This window comes from Microtus oregoni, unplaced genomic scaffold, assembly GCF_018167655.1.
Source record: "Microtus oregoni isolate MIOR12 unplaced genomic scaffold, Mior012 000027F_ref0000203, whole genome shotgun sequence".
Classification (NCBI taxonomy): domain Eukaryota; kingdom Metazoa; phylum Chordata; class Mammalia; order Rodentia; family Cricetidae; genus Microtus; species Microtus oregoni.
This window is the reverse complement of record NW_024543086.1, coordinates 31,553,230-31,578,181: the sequence shown is the minus strand read 5'-3', so window position 1 is coordinate 31,578,181 and position 24,952 is coordinate 31,553,230. Positions and strand designations below refer to the sequence as shown.

Here is a 24,952-nt window from a genome sequence, read left to right as displayed (position 1 = left end):
TGCTGGGCATTATTGCACACAGCTCTAATTTCAGCAGGAAGCTGGAAAATCTGAGGCCAGTCTTGGTATCAGAACAAGTTTAAGGGTAAGCCACATACCAAGCGTATTCCAAAATCCAGGAGGTTAGCTAAGGGTGACAGTGCATGTCTTTAAACCCAGCTTTAGGAGATTCATTGCCTTCTTATGGCCCCTGAGGGCATTTGGCACACATACAGTACGCAGACACAAAAGCAGGCCATACATTCAAACACATTAAAAAAAAAAAAAAGATTATGCTGGCAAGATATCTTAGTGCACAAAGGACTTGCCACCAAACCTGAAAACATCAGTTTGATCCCTGGGACTCAGATGGTAGAAGGAGAGATTTCCTTCCAGCATTTGTCCACTGTCCTGACTTCCACATGTGTGCCACAGCAGCTGCATGCATGCACACGCACGCACCCAGAAAGAAATAAGCATAATAAAATATAAACAGGATTATTAGACATACCACAAGCCCGGCAGGGTGTTGAACACCTATCATCCTGGCACTTACAGAAAGGAGGTAGGTGGACTGTTCATTGATGTAGACTCCACCCTGTCTGTGATCATCACAAACAAAAACCGAAACCCAAAACAACAAACTGCACAAACTTCCAACTGAGGAACATTCTTCAAAAATTAGGATAAATTATAAAAAAAAACTTGGGATAAATTTTGAAAAAAGTTAATTTTAGAAGTCAAATATGATGCTGGGCATATTGGCACATGCCTTTAAATCCCAGCAGTTGGAAGGTAGAGGCAGGCATATCTCTATGAGTGCAAGCCCAGCCAGGTCTACATAGTGAGTTCTAGAACAGCCAGGGTTACACGGTGAGATCCTGCCTCAAGCAAACAAACAAGAGTCAAGCATGGTGATTAAAGCACGTAATTCTAGCAATTGGGAGCCCGAGGCAGGCATGTCTAGACAACAGGGAGACTTTGCCTCGAATAAATGTTTCTATCTGTTTGTCTAGCTATTGATAGAGCAATCATTCAACCAACCATCTATCCATATGCTGGGTATTGAACACAGCCCATGTAGGAATGTTAATATTCTATCACTAGTCTACCCCAGTGACTTCCTTATTCACAGTCACTTTCTTTTTCAGTGGATATCTGTATGTCTGCGTCTATTATTTAACTGTTGCTAATGATGGGCACAAGTTTCTTCTGTGTGTCTGGAGGTGTTCTCCCCTTGTGCAGAGGTCACAGGTTGACAATGGTGACCTCTTCTATTACTTTCTTATTTTTGTGACACAGCTTCTCAGTGAACTGATGGAGAAAGGTCATTGGCCAATAAAGAAACTGCTTGGCCCTGTGGGTGGAGTAAACAGAACAAAATGCTGGGAGGAAGAGGAAGTGAGGTCAGAGACGCGACAGCTCTCCTCTCAGGAGCAGATGCCTGAGAGAGACGCCATGCCCCGCTCCCAGCATGAAGCTCCGACCCAGGATGGACATAGGCTAGAATCTTCCCGGTAAGCGCACCTTGGGGTGCTACACACAGATGATTAGAAATGGGCTAAATTAGTATGTGAGAATTAACCTAGAAGAGAATGGGCCCAGCAGTGATTAAATGAATACAGTTTGTGTGTTGTTATTTTGGGGCATAAGCTAGCCGAGCAGGCAGCCGGGGTGCTGGGGAGGCAGCCGGGGTGCTGGGGACGCAGCCCCGCCGCTCTTATTACTACAGTGAACCTAGACCCTATCAATTTGGCTACACTGGCTGGCCAATAAGATTTTGGGATCCACCTGTTTCTGAGCCACTATGCCTTGTTTCTCCATGGGTGCTGGGATCTGAACTCAGCTCATGTTTACACAGAGAGCATGCTACCCACTGTGCAATCTCTTCAGACCCTTTGTTGACAGAGGTTTCTGTCCCACCTGGTCCCTTAGCCGTTCTGTCCCAAACAAACTCAGAGAGGTCTACCTTAATCATAAACTGGTTGGTCTATTAGCTCAGGCTTCTTATTAACTAATTCTTACATCTTAAATTATCACATAATTCTTGTCTATGTCAGCCACGAGGCTTGGTACCTTTTATCAATGGGGCATTCTCATCTTCCTCTGTGTCTGGGTGATGACTGCAGACTCACAGCCTTTTTTCTCTTCCCAGAATTCTCCAGTTCTGGTCACCCTACCTATACTCCCTGCCTGTCTACTAGCCAATCAGCGTTTTATTAAAACACCACAAGATCATTGTTCTACAGCAACCCTTAGATTGTTTTTTGTTTTTTGTTTTTTTTTTTCTGTGTAGCCCTGGCTGTGCTGGAACTCCCTCTGCAGACCAGGTTGGTCTCAATTCAGAGATCCACCTGCCTGTCTCCCAAGTGCTGGGATTAAAGGCATGCACCACCACCTGGCTCCTTTAGGTTGTTTTTAATGTACTGTTATGATCAATTACATTCAATTTTCTTCCCCAATCAGACTTGGTGAAACATGTCTGTAATCCCAGCACTCAGGAGTCTGAGGCAGGAGAACAGGAAGTTCCGGGTCAATTTGGACTACAAAGACAGACTGTGTCTAAGAAACAAAACTTTTGTCTAAGAAACAAAACTTTTGTCTAAGAAACAAAAGCCAGCGCAGTTTACATTGGGATGTCATTAAACTGTTCACTACAAAGGCCCAATTCAGGAGCTACAAACAGGAATGGGCTTTTTCACGTTATATCAAGAATGGATAAAAGTTGGGACTGGAGAGGTGGCTTAGAGGTTAAGAGCACTGGATGCTCTTCCAGAGGATGTGGGTTCAATTCCCAGCACCCACACAGCAGCTCAAAACTGTCTATAACTCCATTCTAGGGGATGTGGTTCGCTCACATGGACATACCTTTAGAAACAACACCAATTCATATAAAATAATAAATACACTATAATATTTTATATATATATATGTATATATATATGTATATATATATATATACATATATATATATATATGGCTGGACAGTGGTGGTGCACACATTTAATCCCAGCACTTGGGAGGTAGAGGCAGGCGGATCTCTGTGAGTATGAGGCCAGCCTGGTCTACAAGAGCTAGTTCCAGGACAGGCTCCAAAGCTACGCAGAGAAACCCTGTCTGGAAAAGCAAAAACAAACAAAACAAACCGAAAAAACAAGAACAACAAAAGAATAGACAAAAGTCACTTGATTGGCCCATCTCCACCCTTTGAACTACAAACTAACATTTTCCACTCTATGTTTAAGAGTTACATGGCTTTGTCTCTTTCAATATGCATGTATGAATATCCCAGATATTTGCTCTTCAGTACAACATACATTACATTCTGTCTCTGAAGGAGAATCAACTGATATGGTCAAAATGAAAATCAAGTTATCAAGCACAGTACGATGAAGCTGTGTATTATTTGTGACTGAATAACCCCACTCCTCTACATGTGCCATCAACAGTCATCTGTGTACGAGAGTGCCTGAAGCAGCACTGCTAGTGACGGTGCAGACAGAAGAGCTGCTGCTGTCACCAGCAGGGAAATCCAGGGAAGGACAAACAACCATGTATCCTGTGAACACCACCCAGAGATTAGGGACAGAGGCCTGAGACAACCGAGTAGCGCCCACTGCAGGAAGGTGACCCCGAGCACCATAGTACTTGTGACTTCAGTGTCTGAAATGCTTTTCTTCTTAATTTGCAGAGTGAGGAGGAAGATGGCTGCTAGTCGTTTTCTATCGTTTTTTTCCCCCTCAGTTAAAAACAAGTGTTTACCTTGTACTCCCAGAGATTCTGGGGTGGCTTCACGCCCAGGGTTCTTATGCGCTCCAGCTCCAGGAGGATGGCTCTTCTGTGGCTACTGTTTTCTATGGCGTAAGGTGCTCTGGAAAATTCTTCCTCTGTCAAAGTTAAAAGCAACCTGGAGGGGTAAGACGTAGAAATGACTTGAGATTACAGACGGGATGTAGACCTTGCACGCTGAATTCTGTCTTAGTGTGCAAATATGTAGGCTTGTGTGGAAAGGCAGAATGTTAAATGCTGGCAGCAGTGCCCATGACTGCCAAGAGCAGTTTGTTTATTACCAGCCAGTCACCAGCAGGAAGTATTCCCACAAACTTGTCGCTATCTATTTAACTCTGCAGAGTAGCATTGTACTCACTGTGCAGACCAGAAACTGGCTTCAGAAATAAAGTAACTTGCCTTAGGCACATCAGGGTGCTTGTTTTGAAGCATTCCTGTTGGCATATATTACTTTGTTTTTAAAGGGGAGTGTGCAGGAGAAAACTAGAAGGAAATCCAACTGAACAAGGTTCCATTGAGAGTGGTTGCTTTAGCTGGGCTTACTACTACACTTCTCTAATACTGGAGACTTGGAAGGCTGAAACAGAAGAATAGCTAAGACTGAGGCCAACTTGGGCAATATCAAGATCTCAATCTCAAAAACAAAAACAAAACAACCCCAACCAAAAAACACTGATTGTATTGGGATACTGATTCAACTTAACAAAAGTGATAAATCCTTAATTTATTTTCCTCATCAATAAACAATTATCTAGTGGCTAGAGAGACGGCTCAGCTCTTCCAGAGGACCTGGGTTCATTCCCAGCACTGATATGGTGGCTAATGACTATATGTAACTCCAGTCAAGGGGATCTGAATGCCATCTCCTGGCCTCTGAAGATGCCAGATATAACCATGGTGCGTAGACAAAAAAGACACAAAAATCACACACACATAAAAATAAATAACAAATGTAAAACCACTATCTAAGAAAGCAAATGAGAAAACAAGACAAAATGTAAAAAAAAAACCAAACCCCAATAATCTATTTCTATAATGACTCAGTACTAAAACATCCTTGTATAGTGGGAATAGAGTTAAAAAGCTGGGTTCCTTACACAGGAGACTAAGGCAGGAGAAGTGAACACTCAAAGGTCAGTCAGGAAAACACTGTGAAGTCTGTCTTAGATAAACAAAAGCAAATCAAAACCCCAACAACACATTCATATAACTGTACAAACATAAAAAAGCCAGGCAGGGCTGAGGAGAGTTTCAATGGTAGAGAGAGGAGCTGGCATGTTCAAAGCCCTATGTGATCCCCAGAGGACATCCTGACAAGATAACACTCAGATTTAGAAAGATATCTAATAAGATTATTTTTTTGAGACAGGGTGTGATGTATAGCTCAGGTTGATCTTGAACTCTGACCATCCTACCCTCATCTTCCATGTGCTAGGATAGTAACTGTGTGCCACCATGCTAAGTTATGTCTATATTAACAGCAATATTCTAAGAGCAGCAACATAAAGAAATGTCTTACATTATGTTTTAAAAATAATGCTCCGGGGGAGGGGCTCGGGGATTAAAAAAAAATAAAAATAATGCTCCTCCATAATAAGGAGTAATATAGAAATTCAAGTATCACTGATATGAAGTGGAAAGCAGTCCGTCAATGTCTTTGAAAAGTAACCACAGATTGACCCTGTGATGTGGACACTCTTCTCCACGAGCTCCCAGAATACAAAGCCTTGTGCGTGAGTGATCTTAGAGCACTCTTCAGAACAGCCACACACGGAACCAACGCAAATGCCCATTAAGTGAAGAACTGACAATCTGGTCTAACCATCCATACAAGGATGTTTTACAGACACAGGTACTGGTGGATGCTTTTTTCATGTGTGAAATTATGCCAAGTGAAAAAGCTATACACAAAAATATTTTACATATTTCATAACTACATTAATATGCAAGAATTATGGCAAATACGTTTCTGGATAAGATAACTGGTATCTGTCGAGGGAGAAAGGAGTGAGGATGGACCAGCAAAGGGAAGAATCTTCTTTTGGGAGTCAGGAAACTGTTCTAAAGGTAGACCAGTTGTACAGCTCTGTGAAGACATCAGAAAGCCATGTTTGCTGTGGAATAAGAAGATGTGTGACTTTTTTTTATGCTGTGAAACATTTGTTTAACAGTGTTCTTTTATGTTGCATTTGTTTAGCTTGGTGAAGTTGCATTACTTACCTGTCTAAAACACCTGATTGGGCTACTAGAGAGCTGGACGGCCAATAGCAAGGCAGGATGAAAGGATAGGCGGGGCTGGCAGGCAGACTGAATACATAAGAGAGACCTAGGAGTGAAAGAAGGAGAAGAGAGGACTCCAGGGGCCAGTCACTTTAGTTACAATTTCAGCCACGGAGTAAGAAGTAAAGAAAGGTATAGAGAAAGATAAAGCCCAGAGACAAAAGGCAGATGGAATAATTTAAGATAAGACAAGCTAAGGTTGGGCACTCATAAGAAAGAATAAGACTCTGTCTGATTTGGGAGCTGGGTAGTGGGGGCCCCAAAAGAGCAAAAATGTCAAAGAGTAAAAAAAAAAAAAAAAAAAAAAAAAAAAAAAAAAAAAACAAAAAAACAAACAAAAAAACCAAAACCTTGTTTATACACTTCTACAAGGATTTGTGGCAGATAAAATGTATATCAATAAAGTTACCTATGAGCATGTCTGTTGTGCCAGAGGTATTCAGTTTGTTTGTTTGCTTTGTTTTTGACAAGGTTTCTTTAAGTAGCCCTGCTGGCTAACTTGCTAGGTACACCAGGTTGGGTTCAAACTCCCAGAGATTCTACCTGCCTCTGGGATTGAAGGCAGGCACCACCATACCTGGTCTGGAGTGGTAGATTTCCCCCTTACCTTCCATTTACTCTTTCAGATAAGAATCTTTCTCTGTAAAGAGAGGCCCAAGGGCCCAGCTGTTCTAACCAGAGGACAACTTCTTCTGCTGTCCATTTGGCTACAGCCTTGTGCACCAGGAGGCCATGCTCAGACTCTCTGCTGCGCCAGTGATATACAAGCAGGACGACCTGAAAGGAGACAGGCTGTCACAAGTGGGAAAGCCAGTTTCTGAGGGTGTGAGTCTGAGAAACAATACTAAGTCTATACAGGAAAGGAAGGAGCCTCTGCCACAGTGAAGTGAGGAAACAATGTCTTCAGAGGCAGTTTACCTCATGGCTGGGTAGAGATCTGGAAAGGAGGGTAGACAGCAGACAGCAGAGGAACAGTTGTGGTCCTGCCCCACCAGCTCACACGCCTTTTCTACAGGGAAACCTTTTAAGATCGCAGTAAGTCTGCACACTGGCAGCGATGTGCATGCTCTTAAGAGTCTAGCATCAGCACGGATTTGGTTTCTCAGTCTTCTTCTGCTCCTCTCCTCAATTCTTTTTATTTTTTAAAATTTATTTAAATTATTTTATATGCATTGGTGTGAAGGTGGCAGATACCCTGGAACTGGAGCTACAGATAGTTATGAGCTGCCATGTGGGTGCTGGAAATTGAACCCAGGTCCTCTGGAAGAGCAACCAGTGCTCTCAGTGAGTCATCTCTCTGGTCCCACCCTTTCCTCAGATCTAAAATGAGGTTCATCATGATGTCACTCACTGCACAGGTCAGGAGGAGGACAGAGTTAACACTTAAAGACAACTATTGTCTAGTCTCTGCTACTTGTGGGGCCCAGGACAGCCTGGCCACACATGATAGGGCCCAGGCCACATGGGCTGCAATAGCAGGCAGCACCAGATTCCAGGGAAGGCCATAAGCTGACACCACCCAGGAACAGACCATCCAAAAAAAATTCCTAACTTTCTAACCATTGTAGATAGGATCACCTGCCAGCACACACCCATCGCTTTTCACAAGAACACCCCTAGACAAGTGTCGGCCAATCAGGGGTCCTAAGCCTTAGAAATCCCTCATCCCTACCTTTGCTACTATAAAAACCCAACCCCAATTAAGCTCGGGGCTCTCTGATCACTCCAATACGTTGGACACACGGAGAGTCCGAGTTTGCAAACTTGTACAGAATAAAGGCTCTTTGCTTTTACATACAGGGCTCAGTTTCCTAGTTGGTTTGGGGGACTCGGCAATCTGGCGTACCTTACTAACATAAAATACCATTCTGATGAGTCACACCATCAGCTGTTTCAGAGCTATCAGAAGAACTGACTTTAGAGCTAACTGTGGGTGGCACAGGGCTCAGATTACACAGACAAACTTACTGCCACACCAGTCAAAGCAGTGAGTACTCCGGAGAAGAATCCCCCTCCTCTCTGCTGATTCACTCGCCCTGTGCTGGCAGTTACAGGACTCTGATCACTCCCGTATTTTTGAAAGGCTGCAAGACTTTGAACTATGTCATTATTCTGCTGAATGTCTTCAATTCGCATTCTAATGGCATCAGGAAATAACTTTTCAATGGCATCCCTGTGGAGAAAAGAGAAATCATAGGACAGATGTTTGATAAAACACAGCATTCAGAAACCACACCAACTAATACAAACATTTCATAATCTACATACGTGCCTAGGAGAGAAGCAAAGAGTTTTGCTTTATGATAAAAGCAAAAATGGAAGAGCAATCTATGTGTCCACCATTAAGGAAACAGCCAAATGAAATAATTACATCAAATTTGAACCTAAGGCCTCATATATAGTATCAATGTGCTTTACCACTGAGCTACAGCCTAGCCCCTGAAGTAGGCCCCACTCGTATTGCTAGGTGTAGTGTGCACACCTTTAATCCCAATACTCTAGGGGCAGAACTTTGAGACCCAGGCTGGCTTGGTCTACACAGAAAGTTACAGGATAGCCTGAGTACTTACTTAAGTGCACACTTGTGTTCGATGTGTGTCTGGGTGTGGTCATGCTTACGTGAAGGTTAGACGACAACTTTCTATCATAGAACTCTGGTCATCATGTTTGAGTGGCAGGTACTATTAGCTGCTGAGCCTGAAATACATACTGAACTCTTTTTTTTTTTAATTTTGTATACAGAATACTACATATTTTTATAAATGTACCTACTGGGTTACTCTGTATCAAGTTGGATAATTTAGGACATAATGTTGGATGAGAACAGTATATTGCAGTGCTGGACTGATAAAATATCACTGATGTGAGAAAATACTAGCATTTTTCTGTCAGCACATTTATTCAAAAGTATTTGTTCTTATTTTTTGAAAGAGGGTCTCATGCAACCCAGGCAGGTCTTGAATTCCCCACATAGCAGAAGATGATTGAACTTCTGAATTCCCTTCCTGTACCTGCACGCCGTTTCAAATGGCACTGTTTTGTTTTACAGATTTACTCATTTCATGTATGGGTATGTGCCTGAGTATATGTCTGGGCACCATCCCTGAGCTGGAGTTACAAGTGTTGTGAGGTACCATGTGGGTGCTGGGAACCGAACAAGGTCCTCTGAAGCAGCAGCAAGGACACTTAGCTCCTGAGTTTTCTTTCTAGCCCTCTTCAAAAAGTCTTACAAATCTGAATGAAATCACAACTAAGTCCTAACTGAAGGTTCTGAGGGGAGGAGAGTGTAATGGTTTGTCCTGTCCCTTTAAGAGACAAGCTGATCTTCAGCTTCTAGTCTGAGTCCCCCAGAGAGGTAGCTGCTGCTATAGCTTCTCTTCTCCCCACCCTCTGTTTCTTTCTCTCTCTCTGCCCCTCTTTCTGCTCTCCTCCTTTTTCCCCTCCATAACCCACTAAATAAATATCCAAACTCACTCTGCATGGTGTGCCTATCTCTCTGTCTCTTCCTTGCCATGTGGCTCCCTACCTGGGACCAGCTGCCTATGGAGACCTGCAGCGTGGGACTTGCTGCCCCTCGTGGCCCACTGCAGCCACTTGGAGAACTGTGCCATCCCTGCCTGGGGCTAGCTGCTCTTGGGACCCACAGCCCGCTGCAGCCACTTGGGGACCTGCAGCATTTTTTACTTAAACCATAATAGAGAGGTCTTTAGCTTGATCATGAATTTTGAATCTTAATAAGATAATACATGCCATAATCTAGACATGGCCATTAATGGTTATAGCATCAGCACTCAGGAGGCCAAATAGAGTAGTTACCATGGTTCTGAGGCCAGCCTGGGATACAGAGTGAGACCTTGTTTCAAAGAGTCAACGAAGCGGGGCAGTGGTAGCGCACGCCTTTAATTCAGCACTTGGGAGGCAGAGGCAGGCAGATCTCTGTGAGTTGGAGGCCAGCCTGGTCTACAAGAGCTAATTCCAGGACAGGCTCCAAAGCTACAGAGAAACCCTGTCTCAAAACAAACAAACAAACAAACAGTCAAAGAAAATTAAAATTATATGAATGTATATGAATGTACTACTTAAGCTATTATGATAGATTAGTTTACAGAAATGGAAAATGAAGTTCAGTTGGAAACAGTGTGCTATACAGTTACTTTTTGACCGAAGTGTTAATTTTCTTTTTTTGTTTTAAAGAAATCTAGAGGGCTGGAGAGATGGCTCAGCAGTTAAGAGCACTGACTGCTCCTCCAGAGGACCTGGGTTCAATTCCCACCACTCACATGGCAGGTCAAAACTATAAATCCTAGATCTGACACCTCATACAGACACACATGCCAGCAAAACACCAATTTTTATTTTAAAATAAAAATTAAAAAACTAATTTCTTTGTAATTAAATTTTTTTTGAGAATTTTATATATGAATACTCAACTTACATCATTTTCACCTTCCCTTCCTCTCCAGTTTCTTCCCTTAAAATTAATAACTTCTGACAGGTGGTGGTGGTGCATGCCTTTAATCCCAGCACTTAGAAGGCAGAGGCAGTCACTGATTGTTCTTGATCCAAGGATAGGTAAGACTTCAGAAATCTCCCCAACCACACTGGCATGTCAACTGTCAGGTGGTCATGTGCTTATTCAGGTCTTGTTTAGACAAAAAGGTTTCAGATTCAAGCTGGTCTATGGAGGCAGAGGCAGGCGGGTCTCTGTAAGTTTGAGATCAGCGTGGTTTACAGAGTTGAGTTCCAGGACAGCCACGGCGACACAGAGAAACTCTGTCTTGAAAATGAAAACAACAACAAAACAAACAAAAGAACAACCACAACAAAAAAGGTTTCAGATGTTGCAGTTGTAGCTTTCTTGTATGTCTCAAAGGTACCACCTAACACCAAGCACCCTAGCCCTCTGGCTCTTCTATCTTTCCAGGATTTTCCTTGAGCTTTAGGTGCAGGGCTATGTTGTAACCAAGTGCAGCTGAGCGGACTTCCGCAGCAGCACCTGTCTGCTCTAAGAAGCTCTCTGATGAGAAGAGTGCTGGCTCAGCAGCCAAGCTAGGTATGGGCGAGTAGAGGGCTCTTCCTAAAAATAATGTTATTACATTTATTTGTGGATATATTTATAAACGTGTTGACTTTAGGGAAACCTTTCAATTTTTCTCTCCATGGCACATGCAGGAGATTGGAGGACAACTCTCCACCACGTGGATCCAGGCATTTAAACTTGAGTGGTCAATAGTGTTTTTATGCATGGAATACCCTACTGGACCCCCACAAAACTCTTTTCATTTTCAATTATGTAAAATCAAGGAGTCCTCTTTCCAGGTAAGATGAATCTTTTTGTTTTTTGAGACAGGGTTTCTCTGTAGCCTGTCCTGAAACTAGAATGCCTCGAACTCACAGAGATCCACCTGCTTCTGCCTCTCTCCTGAATGCTGGAATTAAAGGTGTGCACCACAACAGCCCGGCTAAGATTAATCTTCAGGTAAAGTAAAGCTGACAGTTATGACCGATGCTGGGCACATGGGCACACACCTTCAACCCCAGAAAAGGCAGGCAGATCTCTGAGTTTAAGGCCAGCCTGATGTACACAGCAGTCCCATGACAGTCAGGTATGATGGATGCACTGAGTGAGACCTTGCCTAAAAAGAAAACAAACCAAACAGAAGGGCAGGTGACAGCCACGTGTGAGAAAAGGAATCGTCTTTTTTGTTTCAAGCCCCTAGAATGATCTGCCCTGAGCCTGTTCCTTGTCAAACAACGGCTCCCAGAGAGAAACATCCATGTTTCCAACAGCACACAGGTTACCTGAGGAGAATGTTGACTTTGGGGAAACCTTCCCATTTTTCTCTGCATTCTGGACACTCTGTCTTCTTTGAAGACATCCACCATAAAGCTAGACAGTGCCGGCAGAAGCTGTGGCCACAGTTCAAGGTGGTGGGGTTAACCAGGGTGTCGTAACAGCAAGGGCAGGAAAACTCACTAACAGAAATCTGAGGGCCGGTGCTTTTGACAGGACTTTCTTCCTCCTGCCCTGTTACGTTCAGGTCATTTTTCTGAGGCTCCTCCATCTCTCAGTAAATTCTGGGATCCACACAAATAGAAACTTTCAGAATCAGGACGTCGCTATAATGCATCATAAGTCTAGAGGAGGAAGCAATAGAACAGGATGAATAGTGGTTGTGGAAGATGCTGCCATTCGATTATACTTCTCCCTCTCCCTCTCTCTTTTTATTTTAGGGTGGGGGGAGGGTGTGGGGTGAGGGTCCTAATATCCAGGCCGGCTTCAAACTCCAGATTCTCCTGCTTCAACAAACTCCAAGATGCTAAGAGCAGAGGTGTGCACCCCACCCCTGGTTTCTGGGATGCTGGGTACTTCATACATGATAGACAGACACTCTACCAGCTGAGCTGTTGTTCCCAGCCCCTAGCGTGCTAAGCTTTAGCCAATGAAGGCATTCTAGACAAGTGTTTTTACCACTGAGCTATACCCCAGCCCTAGAGTTCTGATTTTTGGTTGTGAGCCTAGCCTTTAACAGCAGAGCCATCCCTCCAAGCCTAGAGTTCTGATTTTTAATGTGACAAATTTAATTAATAAGATTTTACATTCTATAAACCATCAGCAAAAAGATATTCACCACATTTTGAAGACTAAGCATGGTGGTACATACCTATAATCTCAGCACTTGAGGAGTGGAGACAGGAGGATCAACAGTTCAGGATTAAAGGCTGGAGAGATGGCTCAGTGGTTAAGAACACTGGCTGCCCTTCCAGAGGGCCTGAGTTCATTTACCAGCATGGTTTATAGACATCTATAGTAGGATCTGATGCCCTTTTCTGTTATGTAGGCATACACACAAGTAGAGCATTCGCACATAAAATATATAAATAAATCTTAAAAAATATTTAAAGAAAGAAAATAAATTAAACTTAAGGGGAAAGGAAAATGGCTTGACCATTAAAGCGCTTGCCATGTAAGCATGAATATCTGAGCTTGGAGCCTCTGCACCAACGGAAATCTGGGCACAGTGGTGTTTAGGCTTGTAATCCCACCACCAGGGAACAAAGACAAGAGGGATCCCTGGGCCTCCCTGCCCAAGGAGTTTAACTGAGTTGATTTCCAGGCAAGTCCCTGGTCCAAAAAATTGGGTGGACATCTTGATGGGAAATGCGTAACATTGGGGGGTTTTGCCTTTGTCTTTGTAAAAAGTAATTTGTTGCCATTTTCTGGGAACACCAGAATGGATCTGGACAGAGTTCATCATCCTGGCCAGAATTTAATTAAAGTTTCCTTCAAATTTGTCTCAAAATTGTGGTAGTGATCTTATCCTCACCCAGTAGAACTAACAGTGTCTTCAGCCACCCAATCACCTCCCTTCTTACGCCACTTGTGTCACTAGCAGAGCTCTCATTTGTCTCCAGACCAGGGCTCGTCTCTCTTGCCTCTCCCAATACCCTTTAAGTTCTTTAAAAGCTGGACTTAAGCTGGGCGGTGGTGGCACACGCCTTTAATCCCAGCACTTGGAGGCAGAGGCAGGCGGATCTCTGGGAGTTCGAGGCCAGCCTGGTCTACATGAGCTAGTTCCAGGACAGGAACCAAAAAGCTACGGAGAAACCCTGTCTCGAAAAAAAAAAAAAAAGCTGGACTTAATTTAAAACAATCACTACTGATTGCTCCTGACGTGTGTGGGTGCTCATGTTATGGTGCATGTGTGGTAGTCTGAAAACAACTTTGTGGCATTGATTCTTTCTTCTCACTTTGCATGTTTCTGGGGGTTGAGCACAGGTTGCCAGGCCTACTGCCCAAGCAATTTTACCAGCTGAGCTGTTTCTTGCAGGCCCTTGAAGACGGAAGTCTGGTGGTTCACATCTGCAATCCTAGTCCTGGGAAGCTGAGCCAAGAGGACTGCTGCTCTTTCAAGGCTAGCCTCGTCTGCAGATTGAGACCATTTAAGCCTGCCCCTACCTTCCCAAAATGAAAACTGGAGCTATCCCCAGTTCTGTGGAGGGGTTTGTTTTAGGCATAGTATATGCTCATTGACTGAGGCTCCCTCTCCTCAAGTATCTGAGGTCTGCTATCTGTTGTTTCAGGAGCACTCCATCTGCCATCTTGTTGCCAGTTCTGAGAACGTACTGGTTGGTGGTTACTTCATCCTGTGGCTATGCCTTCAGGGTATGGGGCATGAAGGCAAGGAAATGGTGGTAAAACTGACAGATGACAAGTTCTATCTATGGCCATTTGATTTCATTGCTTCTAGGACCACAGACAGTAAGGGAGACCATCACGGAAGGGGTGTGTTGAAGATTAAAGTTTACTTCAGGTTATACAGGACACAGACAAAGCAAGCTCTGTCACTGAGACATGGTCTCTCTCTGTAGCTCAGGCTGACCCTGAAGTGATGGCAATCCTCCTATCTCAGCCTCCCAAGTGGTGAATTATAGGCCTTGCCACCATGACCAACTTAATGCAATTAAGTAAATTTACCAAGTAAGAAATCATTTAATCTAGGTTTAAGAATGTTTATGGGGCTGGAGGGATGACTCAGTGGTTAAAAACACTGGCTGCCCTTCCAGAGGACCCAGGTTCAATTTCCAGCACCCATATGGCAGCTCACACCTATCTAGAACTTAGTTCCAGGGAATCTGATACCCTCACAACAAAGCACATACAATAAAATTAAAAAAAAAATGTATGCCCAGTCTGGTAGTTCATGCCTTTAATCCTAGCACTAAGAAGGCAAAGACAAGTGAACCCAAATTTGAGGACACCATGATTGACACAATGAGTTCTAGCTCAGGTAGGGTTCACAGTAAGACCCTACCTAGGGGTTGGAGAGACGGTTCATCAGGAAGAGCACTGATTACTCTTCCAGAGGTACTGAGTTCAACTCCCAGTAACCACATGGTGGCTCACAACCATCTGTAATGAGATCTGGAGCCCTCTTCTGGCCTGCAGGCATACAAGCAGAGACAACATTATAAAAAAAGAAAAGAAAAAAAAAGACCCTATCTCGATTTTTAAGTCTCAAATACCTGCAATAACAATACAGCAACAAAACAAACAAACAGTTGAAATCATGGTCTGTTACTACTTTGTATAACCTAAGGGGGGAAATTATGGATTTAAAGACTGCCATCATAGAGAAACTATTCCAATGAAGTGTAAGTATCAGCTCAAAGGCCTGATTTCCTCCTTCATCATCTAGTTCACACCACAGTGCTACTACAATTGTATGGATCTGACACTATCTGATGCATGAACTCCAACTATTAGATAAGCAACTGCTAGCATGAGCAAGGTGTTACAGAAAACATCAGGAGGGAAGGTCTAGTACAGACATCACTACAGACACTGGCAGAACACTTCAGGGTCCACCCAGCTCTCACGACTACCAAATAAAGATTAATGTGCCCAGACTAAGTGAAGCAAAGGTCAGGGATGCCAATAAGAACAGAATGGTAGTGGAACTCCTGCAGACGGAAAAACTGGCTCCTCCATTACTAAGGCAGAAAAGCATCCTAGTCACTATATTTTCCAATTCCAAAAAGACTCTTCTGGAGAAGGTCAGAGGTCAGCTCCTTTAGATGTTGACTTGTTGCCCTAACTTAGATTGCTTTAAATTATGTTGGGCAAGACAAGGGCAGGCTGAGAAAAGCATCAGCTGAGCCTGTCGTCCGCTGTCTCTGTGGCAGGCTTCGGAGGATCTATTCTGTACTACACCTAACTTCTTGTTCAACAACTCAGAAAGCTATTAAGAAAACAAAACAAAACAAAAAGCCTGTTGTGGCGGTGGCAGCGGCAGCGGCAGCGGCAGTATACACCTCTAATCCCAGCACTTGGAAGACAGAAGCAGGTGATCTGACATGGAGGTTAGCTTTGTCTACAGAGTGAGTTCCAAGACACTCAAGGCACTCAGAGAGACCCTGTCTCAAAAAAAAAAAAAAAAAAAAAAACCCCTCAAAAGTACAAAGACTCTAAACCAAAAAGCTTACAGGGGTTACCAAGTAACACATGCCCTAATAGTTGGTTTTAAATATCCATTTTGGTACTGGGAGTATAACTCAGAGGGTCATCAGTTGACTAGAAGGGCAAAATTCCAAGTTTAACCCCCAAGTGCCACAAAGATACAGACACCAACTCAACTCATATTATAAGCTCACACGTCCTTGGAAGATTCAGCCCCTTCCTATACTTTTTATTTTTTTCAAGATACCAAAGCACCAGTTTATTAAAATAATATACTTTGTAGAACTTTAAGACAATTCTAAGGACATTACTGAGCCCTCAGTCTTAGTGCCTTAGTGCTCCCCCCTCCGTACTGAAATGTTGGGAACTTTCCATCTCCCTATGTCCTGTGGATGTTCTCTAAATAGAGCTTCCTAGAATTGGGACAAGACAACCCACAGATGTCCACAGATGTTTTGACTCTGACCCTGGAAAGGGGTCAGAATGACCCCCAGATGTTCCCTGTTAACTCGCCTGATCTAGCACCCGCTCTCCAGCCCTGGCTCAGACCACTTGTTATTAGAAGCCCCCTTGAATAAATCAATCCCAATAGCTGGAAAACAACCCCGAGTCCCCACCCTGTTTCTATGGCTTTTTGCTTTAAAAATAGCTTGTAACAGGCATTCGGGGTCCTTGGCATTGAATGCTGAGGGACCCTGCCGTGGCAGAATAAAATCCTCTAGCTATTACAACAACTGCAGTGTGAGAGTGAATTCTTGGGGTGACTCCTCCACGGTAATTGGACTCTAGGGTCCAACAAGGATAATTTTAATACAAGCAACAAAGCCTAAGAAAGTAAAAATCACAATTCAAAATGCTAACATTTTTATATGCTATCATTTACTATGAAGTTCAGTCTCTAAACTATAAAGTACAATTGGGCCACACATTCTTGCACTTGGAAGACTAAGATCATGAATAAGAGCAGAAGCTGCTCCCAGCAGCTAAGACACCCACTGAACACTGGCGCGTGTATGAATGAGTAGGTTCTATAGGTGGAATGGAGTTCAGAATTGATTGCTTTAAGCTATTTTAGATCTTACTTGACATTGAAGTATTTCCTTTCATCACAAAAATTCCATATTTGAAGTATTTGTGCAATTCTGGAGTAACAATCGAGGAACGCTTTTCTGCCAGAGCACCAATTCTTTTTTTTTAATATTTATTTATTATGTATACAATATTCTGTCTGTGTGTATGTCTACAGAAGAGCACCAATTCTTAAGAAGCATCATATTGTGCAGTGAGCTGCCTGAGCTCTCTCGCACACTGCTTGATGTGGTAGTGTCATATATCAATCTGTTGATTTCATTGGTTAAGGAATAAAGAAACTGCCTAGGCCCCTTGATAGGCCAACCCTTAGGTGGGTGGAGTAAACAGAACAGAATGCTGGGAGAAAGAAGCTGAGTCAAGGAGTCGCCATGATTCTCCCACTCCAGGCAGATGCAGGTTAAGATCATTCCTGGTAAGCCAGCTCGTGGGCTACACAGATTATAAGAAATGGGCTAGTCCAGGTGTGAGAGTTAGCCGAGAAAAGGCTAGATATAAGGGGCCAAGCAGTGTTTAAAAGAATACAGTTTCCGTGTAATTATTTCGGGGCATAAGTTAAAGCTAGCCATGCAGGCGGCGGGGGTGCTGGGGACGCAGCCCCGCCGCTCCTATTTCAACATACTGCTCACTTATTTCATGCAAGTTCTGAACTCAGAGTGCAAAATGAATGTGTTTCTAATGAAAGATCTTTTCAACCAGCATTCATTACCATCGCAAAGGTTTCACAGTCCTGCTGGTACGCTTGCTTGATTTCCTTGGCTTTGGATGCAATTGCTTTAGTCAGTTGGTCATCAACTAATTCTGTGCCTTCTGTTCTGTTTGATTCAGGCCCTCTGGGGCTGATCCATAAGTAATGGTTCCATGACTCCAACTTCAAACTCAGAAATTTTAGGTAAGTCACTTTCACCTGCCATCTTTGGCCTTTCTACAGCCTGCCTGCTGGTAGCTTCAGGAAGTTCTTTCCATGGAATTTGTTGAGTTTGTTTAAGATTTCTGATGAGGGCCGGGCGGTGGTGGTGCACGCCTTTAATCCCAGCACTCGGGAGGCAGACGCAGGCGGATCTCTGTGAGTTCGAGACCAGCCTGGTCTACAAGAGCTAGTTCCAGGACAGGCTCCAAAACCCTGTCTCTTGAAAAACCAAAAAAAAAAAAAAAAAGATTTCTGATGAGGGAACTGCTGGGGAACTTGATGGGTATGTGCCTCGTGATGTTTTCAAAGACCAGCCAGGTCTCTTTTGACCTCCTTCTGGCTTTTCTTCTCTGTGCCATCTGTAGGAGGCATGAGCATGCACGGGTTCCTTAAACTGTGACCAACGGGAAGAATTCTGCTAGTGTCGTTTTGGAGAGTGCCCTTCATGGGATCCAGATCTGCTATATGAAGAGTCTTTCTGACCTACACTTGATCTGCTGAAGAACGAGCAGCCCCTTTATGGGGAGACCACTGTCTTGACTAACGAATGGGAAGAGGAGCATCTTCTAAAACCATCTTTCATGGCCCTGCACTGACACTGCTGCCTTGCAGAAAGACCATCCCTTGTTCTCCTCAGGCCAGATTCATCACTACAGAACTCTGAGGAAGTCTCTTAGACCACATCTCTCATCTCTTCTGTACACTAATTTTGGATGGTGACCAAGGATAACGGGGATGTGAAGCATGGATAGTCGGGCAGGCCACAAGCTCACCAGGACAGTCCTAGCATTCCTTTGATGGGCACTGAGACACTGGCCTCAAAATTCCCCTGCACCCTAGGGAGGCTGACTCTGGAAGACATGGCTTCAGTGCAGCTTGATGGCTCCGGGTTCCAGGATGCTGCGTAGAGGCTGCCACGGAGGCGGTCAGGGGTTTGGCTGGTGTGTGCTACTGAGTAAAAGTCAAGTATACACTGCCTTGCATTATTTGTTTGTAGGAACGATAGGCTTCTTACAACCTTTGAAAGATCAGTGCACACTTCTTTCAGGTTTACAAAAATTAGAAACGGGCCAGGTACTGGTGGCGCAAGCCTTTAACCCCAGCTATAGGAGGTAGAGACAAGTGGATCTCTCTGAGTTTGAGGCCAGCCTGGGCTACAAACTGAGTTACAGTACAGCCAGGGGTGTTTCTAGAAAAAAAAAAAAAACAAAACAAAACACAAAGGACATGGTCAACAAGACAAAATGACAGCCTACAGAATGGGAAAAGATCTTCACTAACCCCATATCAGACAGAGATCTGATCTCCAAAATATACAAAGAACTCAAAAAATTGGACACCAAAAGATCACTTAATCCAATAAAAGAAAAGGAGTACAGACCTAAACAGAGAACTCTCAACAGAGGAATCTAAAATGGCTGAAAGACACTTAAGAAAATGTTCAGGCGGCTGGAGAGATGGCTCAGTGGTTAAGAGCAGTGCCTCGTCTTCCAAAGGTCCTGAGTTCAATTCCCAGCAACCACATGGTGGCTCACAACCATCTGTAATGAGGTCTGGTGCCCTCTTCTGGCCTGCAGGCATACAAGCAGAAAGAATATTGTATACATAATAAATAAATAAGGGACCAGCGCGCAACACCAAGAGCAGATCGCCCCACTACAATTAAATCAAAGAGGTGGGCCTTTGGTTGGTGAGGTTCCTAGCAAAAGAGGAGCCAGGTCCTGTTCCTGAAGACCCTTCTGAGGGGTGAGAGGGATCGTGGCCCCCGGCAGGAGCCAGGAAACAAAGCGAGGGCATTTGGTAAGAAGAGCCCCTGGCCAGCAGGGAAACCTGAACGGGTTTTAAAAGACCCATTAGATAGCATCGATAGGAGGAGATGGGCAGGCGCCAAGGCAAAAATTCACCCAATAATCTCAAAAACAACATGAAAACACCAGAACCCAATGATCTTACAACAGAAGGACTTGAACACCCTAACACAGAAGTGGAAAAAATTGACTTTATGAAAGCGATAGAGTCCCTTAAACAACATGTGAAAAACACCCTTATAGAAATGGATGAGAAGTATAACAAAAAGTTTGAAGAAATGAGTAAATACGTACATGATACCCTGGGAAACCAAGAAAAAACGATCAAACAGGTAATGGAAACAGTTCAAGAATTGAAAACTGTAATGGAAGCAAGGAAGAAAACACAAACGGAGGACCAGTTGGATAGGGAAAATCTAGGTCAACGAGCAGAGCCTACAGAAACAAGCATAATCAATAGAATACAAGAGATAGAAGAAAGAATCTCAGATTCTGAGGACACCATAGAGAAAATAAACGCACTGATCAAAGAAAACAGCAAAGCCAACAAATTCTCATCACAAAACATTCAGGAGGGGCTGGAGAGATGGCTTAGTGGTTAAGAGCACTGTCTGCTCTTCCAGAGGTCCTGAGTTCAATTCCCAGCAACCACATGGTGGCTCCAAACCATCTGTAAAGAGATCTGGTGCCCTCCTCTGGTGTGTGGGTATAAATGGAGGCAGAGAGTTGTATATATAATAAATAAATCTTTAAAAACAAAACAAAACATTCAGGAAATATGGAACACAATAAAATGACCAAACCTAAGAATAATAGGAATAGAGGAAGGAGAAGAGTCACAGCTCAAAGGCCCAGAAAATATTTTTAACAAAATCATGGAAGAAAACTTTCCCAACATAAAGAAAGATATTCCTTTGAATATTCAAGAAGCATACAGAACATCAAACAGACTGGATCAAAGAAAAACATCCCCTCGCCATATAATAATCAAAACACTAAATACACAGGTTAAAGAAAAAATATTAAGAGCTGCAAAGGAAAAAGGCTAAGTAACTTATAAAGGTAAACCGATCAGCCACAGTCAAGCATATTATATCAGAACAGCTATAAAACACGGCTCTAGATATTTCCAGATGAAAACTGAAATGACAATCATCTGACATTCAACAGAATGCTGTGGGAAACAAGGTGAACTTGACCCAGAAGAGCCTCAATCTGAGTCCACAAATCCTTTCTGGGCAAGGACAGTGTTTACCTGCAGCCTATGCACTGTATCCTATATCCCTCAGTCATCTATTGCTGCTTTTCTGTCCTGTTCTGTTCTGTTCTATTGCCTTTGCTGTCCTGGAACTTGCTCTGTAAATCTGCTTGCCTCTGCCTTCCGCCTGACTCCCTTAGTTACCTCTCTCTCTCTCTCTTTTAAAATTTTTATTTATTTATATTTTATGTATGAGTGCTATGCAGGTACACCTGCACGCCAGAAGAGGGTGTCAGATCCTATTATAGATGGTTGTGAGCCACCATGTCGATGCTGGGAATTGAACTCAGGACCTCTGGAAGAACAGCTAGTGCTCTATAAACGCTGAGCCATCTCTCCAGTCCTCTCTTTTTCCTGCTCTTTCAAGACAGGGTGTCTCTGTGTAGCTTTGAATCTTGTGCTAGAACTCGTTCTATAGACCAGACTGGCCTCGAACTCACACAGTTCAGAGTTTAATCTCAAATGCTGGGATTAAAGGCAGGCACCACCACAGCCTGGCATTTAGTTATCTCTTATACGTGCTCAGCATACAAGCAACCACAGTAGGCCTGACTACAAAGTAAACATGAGCAAAATACCAGGCAAATAAGACCCACAGCGCTGGAGAGCCTGCGGATCTGTGAAACGGCAGGAAGCTATCAGAGGGTGTACATGCCTGTGTATAGTTTCATTCCTCTGCATTCAGTGTCGTGCTTAGCATGTGGCAAATTTAAATTTTGGTTTTTGGAACTTCCTGGATGTTCTGGCAGGGCCAGTGTTAAGTCTGGAGCTTAGCCCCAGGCCCTGGCATCCATCCCAGCACACTGGCCTGGCAGTTGCCTTGCTCTAGACTCCAAATCCCAGCATGCCAGAGTTTTTAAGTGGGCTCCCAGAGGAGAAACAGGTGGTTTTGGGTTTACATGTGCTCCTGCTTTCCTGTCTCCCCGCTATGCACTGCACTTAATGAAACAATGGGCATTTTGATTTGGTTTGATCTGACCTAATTGGATTTCTTTGTGCTGCGGAGCTGCCCCTCTTATTTTTTCCTAACAGCCAGGGATTGACCTCAGGAACACTGTGCAAGCTAGATTCACTATACTATTGAATTACATTCTCCAGTCCCAAAATTAACTTAAAAATTCTTTCCCCTACCTCTTGTTGAATTTGTAAACACGGAATCCACAGATAAGGACCTGACTAGGTATCTGAAACAACAAGTGCTTCACAAGATTATCATGAGCCTGAAAGTTTAGTACTGCATGGAATCTACAAGCAAATGCCTGAATATGTCTTAGACAAGGTACGGCCAAAGTGAAACTTAAATACCACTTACACTTCTTTTTGTAAATCTCTTTTGCAATGATTGAATAATTTTCTTAGAGCAAAATTCCCATCAAATTCCTCCAGTGCTCAAAACCTTCCCCACTAACCTGGATCTGTAGACACAAGCCTATATAATCCCAGCAGGAGGCAGGCCATCCTTAGTTCAAGCCAGTTAGTGCCAAAACATTCCCTACTACAAAAAAATTAAAACTCACAGATGCTAGAAATTCACTCAAGAATCTGCATGGCTGGGGGTTGGAGAGATGGCTCAGAGGTTAAGAGCACTGACTGCTCTTCCAAAGGTCCTGAGTTCAATTCCCAGCAACCACATAGTGGCTCACAACCATCTGTAATGAGGTCTGGTGCCCTCTTCTGGCTTGCAGGCATACACATAGACAGAATATTGTATACATAATAAATAAACAAATATTTAAAAAAAAAGAATCTGCATGGCCAACTGACTAACTTTTCTAGCACTGGGAACTGAACCCAGGATTTTGTACACACTAAACGGACACTCTACTACAGAGGCAGTGGCCTTCAGCCCTAATCCACAGAACTAAGGTTTTGAATTTACAATCTTGCTGCCTCGGTTTACCAAGCAGCTGGAATTAAAGGTCCGTGCCATCAGGCCTTGGCTTGTTAAACCACCATATCTGATTGTCAAACTAACATTTTCAGAGACAGATTGAGTAAGTTCAATCTTAGCATGATCTCAGACAAGTCACTTCCCTCACTTGCCTCACCTGTAAAATGGGGATAACGATACAGTCTCAGGAGGCTATTAAAGACCGCTCAGAAGGGCTCCTAGCACACGGTTCCACAATGATACTGCTATTACTGAGCTTAGACTTTGTTCTCAGGCCACAATGCAGCCCCACCTATAAATTTCTGCTCCCTGAGGGCTTTCTTTATTTTTCATACACTCCTGAAATGACTAAAGTACATCATCCTGTCTGGTCCGTGTTCTGTTTGTTCTCAGACCTACATTCCCTTTCTGCTCACATCTGCCTTGGCAACTCATTCGAGGTTATGTCTAAAATAACTACTATACTCTGCCAGGAATGAACATTTAAGGTTACTCTGACCTTTGATGTAAATTATGGTCTTTGTAGTTTTTGCTTTAAAACCCTCTATCCCTGAGTTTGGGCACCAAGACATTTTTCAGAGGCACAACCCTACTCTTCGTCTGGCCATCATTTAAAAAGAACTTAAAATTTTTAATTGGCTTAATTAACATGGTTGTCAACAGCTACCTCATGTGGATCACTACACTCCCATCTGTTACGATTCCTAAGTGAAAAGTATCCACTAACAAGACCCAAATGGGCTTTGATGATCAATCCACTCCAAGTCAGCCATTCCTGTCTCTATACAGCTACATAAGGTTTATCTGTGTTACCTAATCTCCTGGTAGAATGTTTGCTTTGCTTACTAGGTTCTAACATTAGCAGCGTATAAACTGGCAATGGTGGCACATGTGTATAATCTCAGCACTCAGGAAAATTGCCTTTTGCATAGATCCACATTTCTGAGTCATGAAATTGGGAATCAAAAGAGGGAAATTCTATCTCCTATCACTGGTGTCAATTTACAGTTTCAGTTTCCCTTCTGCATTTCCTGTTATCCGATTCAGACTCAGAAAGTCAGGAAAATCAAAAGTCCAAGAGTTATTCTTGGCCAGCCTGGACTACACGGATTCTATCTCAAAAATAAAAAAAAGTCAGGCATAATGGCTTGTGCTTTTAATCTGAAGGCAGAGGGAGGTGGATTTCCATGAGTTCGGGGCTGGCCTTGTCTGAGTTCCTCGGCAGCCAAGACTACGTACAGAAACCCTGTCCCAAAATAAAAACAAAAACCAAACATACCCCCTCCCACAAACCCACCTACCAATAAAACAACAACAACAAAAAACAAAATAAGTTTTCAGAGTAAAGGCTAACCTAGGCTTTTCAACCTGATTGCCTTTGAGCCTCATTATTTACCATTAACTAGTCCACACTATTATCAACGTTAAAGGATTGTTGGAAATAGATGCCAAACTGTGTCCACAGATAGGTAAAAAGTTTGCTGGATGACTGATTTTAATGAGATTACTAATTTTACTAAATGGTGACTACAGTGTTGATAGCATATATCTGAACTTTTTGATGTATTTATTGCCTGTATATATTGCATACACTCATTGTCCTTATTGTATGTCGTTTTCTTATGTTACAGCCTTCTTTATTATTTTAGACAAAAAGGGGAACTGTAGTGGCATTTCAGTTGTATTTTAATAAATAAAGACTGCATTTATTTATCTAACAAACAAAAAGAAAAGGAAAAAGGGGTAGGTCTGAACAGCCCAGGAGTACGGTTTTCCCATCAAGTTTGTGGAAGAAAAACATGGGCATATCCGAGCATGGGTCAGGACACGTCCAAACTGCTTACAAAACAGCAGTAACAAGAACAAACAAAACTGCATAGGCACGTGCAGTTCGTATTGGCTCCGGGGTGTGCCTAAAGAGAGAGGAAAACGCCTTCACAGTGGCCTCACCTGGTGTGACGTTGGGGCCAACCCAAGGGCAAACCAA

The 24,952-nt window shown here is 43.2% G+C and overlaps 1 protein-coding gene and 1 pseudogene across 3 annotated transcripts in view; both read right to left on the bottom strand.

Moving 5' to 3' along the window:
* Positions 1 to 24,952, bottom strand: part of Bfar (bifunctional apoptosis regulator) — a 31,658-nt gene that overhangs the window by 6,000 nt on the left and 706 nt on the right. The window contains exons 1-5 of one of the 3 annotated variants that reach the window (XM_041676243.1): positions 14,865 to 14,975; positions 11,851 to 12,186; positions 8,017 to 8,221; positions 6,656 to 6,825; positions 3,742 to 3,886 (exon numbers count right to left, since the gene is read on the bottom strand). In XM_041676243.1, the coding sequence (XP_041532177.1) occupies positions 3,742 to 3,886; positions 6,656 to 6,825; positions 8,017 to 8,221; positions 11,851 to 12,113 (783 nt within the window). In that variant the 5' untranslated portion in view covers positions 12,114 to 12,186; positions 14,865 to 14,975. Of the gene's footprint in view, positions 1 to 3,741; positions 3,887 to 6,655; positions 6,826 to 8,016; positions 8,222 to 10,483; positions 10,929 to 11,850; positions 12,187 to 14,864; positions 14,976 to 24,952 lie in introns of those variants that run through there. The other 2 variants (XM_041676242.1, XM_041676244.1) reach the window with 2 other exon arrangements.
* On the bottom strand, positions 16,389 to 18,754 carry LOC121463647 (annotated as a pseudogene).